Source organism: Centruroides sculpturatus, unplaced genomic scaffold, assembly GCF_000671375.1.
Source record: "Centruroides sculpturatus isolate CEXI.00-Female unplaced genomic scaffold, Cexi_2.0 scaffold393, whole genome shotgun sequence".
In the NCBI taxonomy this organism is placed as follows: domain Eukaryota; kingdom Metazoa; phylum Arthropoda; class Arachnida; order Scorpiones; family Buthidae; genus Centruroides; species Centruroides sculpturatus.
Window position 1 is genome coordinate 92,579 of NW_019384611.1, and position 6,831 is coordinate 99,409.

Sequence of the window (6,831 nt, forward strand, 5' to 3'; positions counted from 1 at the left end):
ATCACTGAATTAGTTAGGCTTAATTTATGTCGCTGGGGTGTATGTTTGTTTGCATTGTTCTTGTTGAAAACAAATATGAGTATTTTCAGATTGTCAACATAGTATCAACTCTGTTATAATGTCTAAGAGAGGTGGTCGTTCTCGTGGATCCAGAATAGTTTCACGATTTAGAGGAAGAGGTCGTGGTCGAATACGAACGCCGAGATCAGGACGTGGTCGTGAGAGGGGTCGTTCAAGTCGTTCTCTTACTCCTCGTCATTCAAAGGACTATGACAGTGAACATTCTAAAAGAGAACTTTCTCGGGATGCATATTATTCTAAGGATTATCCCGATAAATATTATGAACATAAACGGCACAATTCACGAGAAAGACATTTTCATAGATCTAGATCCAGAACAAGATCTAGAACTTATTCAAGATCTAGATCCCGTTCACGTTCACGATCTAGATCTAGATCTAGATCACGTCGTTATTATCCAGAATATCATTCGCGCTCCAGAAGCAGATCTTACTCACCATTACCACCATCATCATTACATCATCACCACCACCACCACCATCATCATCAGCCTAGATCACGTTCCCGCTCAAGATCATATTCCCCTCATACGCCTTCTGAAAGAAACAGTTCTAATTTATCTAGGAAATATAGTAATCAAGAGAAAGGAAATGTGGAAATATTGAGAAAACCAATATTGCAAAATAGACAAGAAGAATATTCTGAAAATCAAGAATCTAGAAAATTTTCCAATAATTCAAATAGTCCTGAATTAGTTAGAAAATCATTTCAAGATAAGAGTGATTTAGAAATATTTAGGAAAACAGAAATAAATAGGAAAAGATCAATTGAAATTAAGCCACCTAGTATCTGTCCAGAAAGATTTAGCATGGAAAAGGTATATTATGTTTTAAAGCATAATTTTTAGATTTTACATATGTAGAATATATATATATATATTTTTTCTGACTTGAGAGAAATTATTTAGTTAATTTATTTATAACTAAATGACCTAAAAGTAACTTCTGCCTTTGCATCACATCTTTGTCACAATATATATCAGGGGTTGCCAAAGTGGTTGATATAACATTATTGGGGGTTGATTGAAAAATTGAAACTAAAAACCACAAATATAACTATACATATTATTATGTTTTTGAATATTGTTTCAATGAATATAATAGCACAGTTACCCGTCAATGTATAAAATGGCTACAGATCAAGTCACACAGGATAAATGGAAATTGCAGAATCCGTGCTGTGGTTCTTACTTACTTGTCAAGCATCCACAGCATTGGTAAGCTTGTGTCTGATTCTCAGTACGCTGATGTTATTAGCACCTCTACAGCTGTTTTTAAGTCGCTGATCGTTTAATTTTAGTATTTCACACATATAGACAATAAATGTAAAAAATTAAAATTAAAAGAAATGTATTAAAATAGTAAAAGTTTCTTTTACTATTGATTTTTTGGTGGGGGTCAATGTGAGGTTTCAAAAAGTTGTAAGGGGTCGACAATCAAAAAAGTTTGGAGACCCTGGATATATATCATATTTCCAGACTAAAAAAATTGAAATTATACTATTCCCCAGAATAAAAATTTAACCAATGTGCTGGATCTGGAATATGTATCGCTGCATTTTCATAGCTAAGCAATGAAAATTCTTTGAAACATTATGTTTACAGTTTTTTTTATTAAAAAATTCAAATATCCAGTCATATGACATCAACATTTGACACTGTAACGAAAACATTATAGTGTCATATGACTGATCTTTTTTGTTTTTTTGTTTTTTTTTTTAATCTCAAATTTCTTGATACCGTATACAGTATATATAATCTATTTTATAATGAACATGGAACTATTTTGCCTGTGTAGACTAATGAACATTAGCTTTATTTCTATTCTGGAAAAGACTATAGCTAAATTTGTTCTTTATAAATATTTTCATTAATAATCAAATTACATTTTCTAATTTTTGCTATAAATAAATAAACAAACAAAATCTCTCAGCATAAAAACTTTAATATATAGGGTGATTTTTTTAGAGGTATACAAATTAAAAATGAAATAAAACACACAAAAATAATGTTAATGGCCATGGTGTTGGATTTATTTAAAAGCTAATTTTATGCCATTAGTGTTTAAACATGATTTCGGGCATATGGACGCTACGTCTGGCTCAAATGAAGCACAATCAGGAAGAACAATTTTTGACCACTTTATCGAGCAACTGGGGCTGTATATTGGCAATAAGGCGGCGAATGTTGAGTAACTTACATCCATTAAAAGTCACTGTTTGGTGTGCTTTATGGGCAGGTGGAATCATAGGCCTATATTTCTTTAAAGATGATGCCAGCCAGAATGTTACCATCAATGGAGAGCGCTTTTGGAGCCATGATTACTGACTTCATTCTTCAGTTGAATGGTATTGATGTGGCAGAGCTTTGGTTTCAACAAGATGGTGCAACATGCCACACAATGCGCGACACCATCAATTTATTGCAGGAAACATCTGATGAACGCCTAATTTCACGTAATAGACCTGTGAACTGGCCTTCATGATCGTGTGATCTCACACCTATGGATTACTTTCTTTGAGGATATGTGAAGTCACTAGTCTACGCTGATAAACCACAGACGTTGGACCACTTGGAAGTCAACATTTGCTGCATTATTGCCGATATACGGCCCCAGTTGCTCGATAAAGTGGTCAAAAATTGTTCTTCCCGATTGCGCTTCATTTGAGCAAGCCGTGGCACCCATATGCCCAAAATCATGTTTAAACACTAATGGCATAAAATTAGCTTTTAAATAAATCAAACACCATGGCCATTAACATTATTTTTACGTGTTTTATTTCATTTTAAATTTGTATACTACCTCTAAAAAAAAACACCCTGTACAAACTTAATTGTATACTAAGGTGTTCATGCCATGGGATTTTTGGTGTTTGTTTATTTGAAATTCATTTAGCTGTATGAGCTATTTATTTATATAAACAGCTCTTACAGCTGCTATATACTTTATATACTATTCTGTAAAAATTAAAAAAAATATTATTATAAAACTTTATATACACATATTCCTTGATTAATGTGATTCATTAATCTTTTGATGCTACTGCATATATCAAAATCGCATTAATCAATGATCAAATATAGAGGTATCTTAGTACTTGACTGAGCAATCATGACTTACTAGAACAAATTTTTGGTTAATAACAAATATTTATATTTTAACTTTAATTTTGTCATCTGTAAAAAGTTTCCTATGGTAAAAATAAGTAACTAATTTAAAAATAAAATGAAACTTTAAGGCTTTCTATCTTTGTCAGACAAAATTATACTTGATCCAGATTTTTTATTTTTCACTTAATGTGTATGGAACACAGTTATCATTTTTCGCAACTATTCCAAGTGGATGAAGTGTTTAACAATTTGTCTGTGACACACTAAGTTTTGCTGCAAGTTCATGAGTTGTTCATTATTTTTTAACAATTTCTTCCTGCAATTTCTCTTCTTAAACAGCTTTTGATTACCACATATGTTTGTATCCTATAGTTCAAAATTTTCCAAATGAAACTTTCAAAATCACATTTGACATGTTTGATACTTAGGAACATCTTCCCCATACACATTACATTGTAATGCTTTACAAACACTATTTTTTACTACAGAAATTGCTTTTAGCCCTAAGTATAATTAAATTAATTAAAATATCTATAACCGTAAATCAGATAATAGTAAGGGTTTATCACACCAATGATAATGGGCACAAACGCTCAAGAATCAAAGTAAAAACATTTAATATAACAAAAAAGAGTGTACAATAAGATGATTACATAAGTATAAAATTTTGGATTTTTACGGTTTTTATACTTATGTAATCGTCTTATTGTACACTCTTTTTTGTTTTATTAAATGTTTTTACTTTGATTCTTGAGCGTTTGTGCCCATTATCATTGGTGTGATAAATCCTTACTGTTATCTGCCTTACGGTTATAGATATTTTAATTAATTATTTTTACTGTTTGTATAGCATTTTATCCTTTATGAAGCTTAAAAAGCATAATATGTCTGATATGTATTTTATCTGTAGATATTTTGATTTGATTTTACATAAACGAAATATGAAGTAAAAAGTTTTAAAATAAGCATCTAAACAAAGAATACAATATCACATTAGCAATAATGTGTTAAATTTCACAACTGTTATAATTAAATCACATATCTATGTTAAGTAAAGACAGCTGTTAAAGATGCATTAATTAAAACTTCTGCCTTGTGTATAAAGGGATTGTCACAATTAATTTTGCAGTGTTAATCAGATTTCAGCTTTAAGCAAGGGTAAGGGATACCTGTTATTTTGCTACAAAACTGTTAGAAAAGAATATTATGGTTCATTAGATATTTTTATAATTTAGATCAAAGAATAAAGTGATCAGTACTTTGAAAACATTTGATATAAATAGATTTAATTGAATTCCATTATTTAAATTGAATATTTGCAAAATATTGTATGTATACTAATTTATATTGATAAACATTCAATTATTAATAGACTGGATGTATATTTAAATATACTAGACTTGCTAACCCAGCCATTTTTTGCACAGAAGGGTGCCTGATTAGCAAGAGACCCCAATTACTGAATGTATATGCCTAAAGGCAGTAAATGATGTAACCTATTGTCCTTTGGTACTTATTCTTTTTGAAGGCAAGTGGACACATAATACAGCATGTTGACATGCACATAGAAATGAAACTTTGAGTAAACAGGAAAACATGATGTGGGACAGGGCTAACATTTTCATGGATATTGAGGTACATAAGCAATCACACTTGGGGGTATGCTGGATAAGCAAGAATGCACTTTAATATTATAACATGAAGGCAAGAATAACAGGTAGTGCTCTAAACCAGTTTTTCTTTGGTCAAGGTTGAAGCCAGCTAAATTTAGTAGTGACTTTGCCCAGTATATCAAAACATAAATGACATATAATCACCATCTGCTATCTTGAAGCCAAAAATGTTCAGCACTTGAACAGGGTTTTATATATATTACACTTTAATGTACTCTCATTATCCTGTGCATAAATATTGTCCCTATTTATTAATATGATTATTTTAAGTGTAAACAAATGAAAGTTCAACTGAGACTGTGGACGGTAAGATTACTTTTGAATTTTATTTTTTTCTGTCAGGCATGTGAAGTTGTCTCCTTAAACTAAACAAAATCTTCAAAATAAATAACTAAACAAAATAAATGATAAAGAATGAAAAGAATTGAGTTTCCCCCTCACAAGAGAACAAAGTATTAAATCAATCATTAAACATTTATTGAATTAAATTTTTTCATGTTCTTTGACATTGAAAATGTATATTTTAAATTTTCTCAAACGTTCAAAAATTTTCCAAAAACATAATTTATATATATATATTTATTTATTTATTTATTCAGCGCTTTAAAATAAAAATCAAAACCCATAATAAAACATGAACATAAAATTCATAAGACTTCAGAAGCTTGAAAAAGCTTCGTGAAGTCTTATCTTTGGATATAAATAATAAGTTATATAATTTAATAAAAAGTGGGAAAGCTGCTAGTTTCTTTTTTTCAGGCTAAAATATAATAACAAATTATTGATGATAATCATTTTCATTAATATAATGAATATTACAAAATATAGATATAGTTCAGTATTTAAATCTTTTAAATCCAAATTCTCATTATAATGAATGATATTTTTTTAATACCCACATTACAATATCCAAATTGATAATTAACATTTATTTGAAGTGTATTTGTGAAAAATTGAAAATTATTATTATTATTATTATTATTCTGATATACAACAGTATTGTCTATAAAATGTATCATTACATTTTCATTGCTACCTATTGTATATATATTAAAGAAAATACAGTTCCTAAGGAGTACAGTACTATAAAAACTTATTTATTGAATTACTGCTTAGAAATACATCATTTAATTAATGAATTTGCTAATTGTTTAGTAATAAGATGATTGGAGTTTGTGATGTTTAAAACGTCCATTGACTTTATTATGTTTAAATTCATACAAAGAAAAATACTAGTCTCAAAAAGTTAAAAAATATTTAATGTACTGTACTAACATTTTTACAATAGATTCACCCCATCTTCAGACCACAAACAAAAATCAACACTGAACATTTTAAAATGCAAAATCTTTCAAAATTTTTAAAAATAGAACAAATAGTATGCCTCAAACAGATTAAATTCAAATATAATACAACTCTTAAGTATCAAATAGGGTTTCTCATTTCCCTGTCTTTTGCATGTCCCAGGATTCTGGGATAAAAGTGAACTGTTTCCCAGTGTCCCGGGAAATCCTGGGATAGAATTAATTATTTTTAAGGTATACAAAATATCTAAATTAAATGATATAATTATTTTTCATTTTTTAAAGTAATTTTAAAGTTCTGTATCATCCAAAATCATATTAATAATGCTGTGTAAGATATATAATAAAAATTACCTTTGAATTATGTAGAAATTTTCACAAATAGAAAAAAATTTATTAAAGTTTGCTAGCAACTGCAAACAACAACAAAAACAACAAAAATGCTTTGAATTGAGTTAAAAATAAAAAATTGAACTTAGATCAAACTTATAACTTAGAAGGTAATTTTCGTTTTTTAAATAAAATATAATACAAAATATTGTAAACTTTTATAAGATTTTAAAAAGCAAAGATGATCAATACTCCGATCACTCACTCTAATTCTTATTTTAGTAATGAAAAGTCTTGCTACCGAGAATGCCCTTTCCGATTCAATTGATGTGAT

At 29.0% G+C, this 6,831-nt stretch overlaps 1 protein-coding gene across 1 annotated transcript in view; it reads left to right on the forward strand.

Annotated features, from left to right (window-relative positions):
- LOC111625256 overlaps positions 1-6,831 on the forward strand; it is a 73,731-nt gene continuing 66,900 nt past the window's right edge. Inside the window, exon 1 of the mRNA XM_023368361.1 lies at positions 1-898. Coding sequence (XP_023224129.1) covers positions 119-898 — 780 coding nt within the window. The 5' untranslated portion in view covers positions 1-118. The remainder of the gene's footprint in view (positions 899-6,831) is intronic.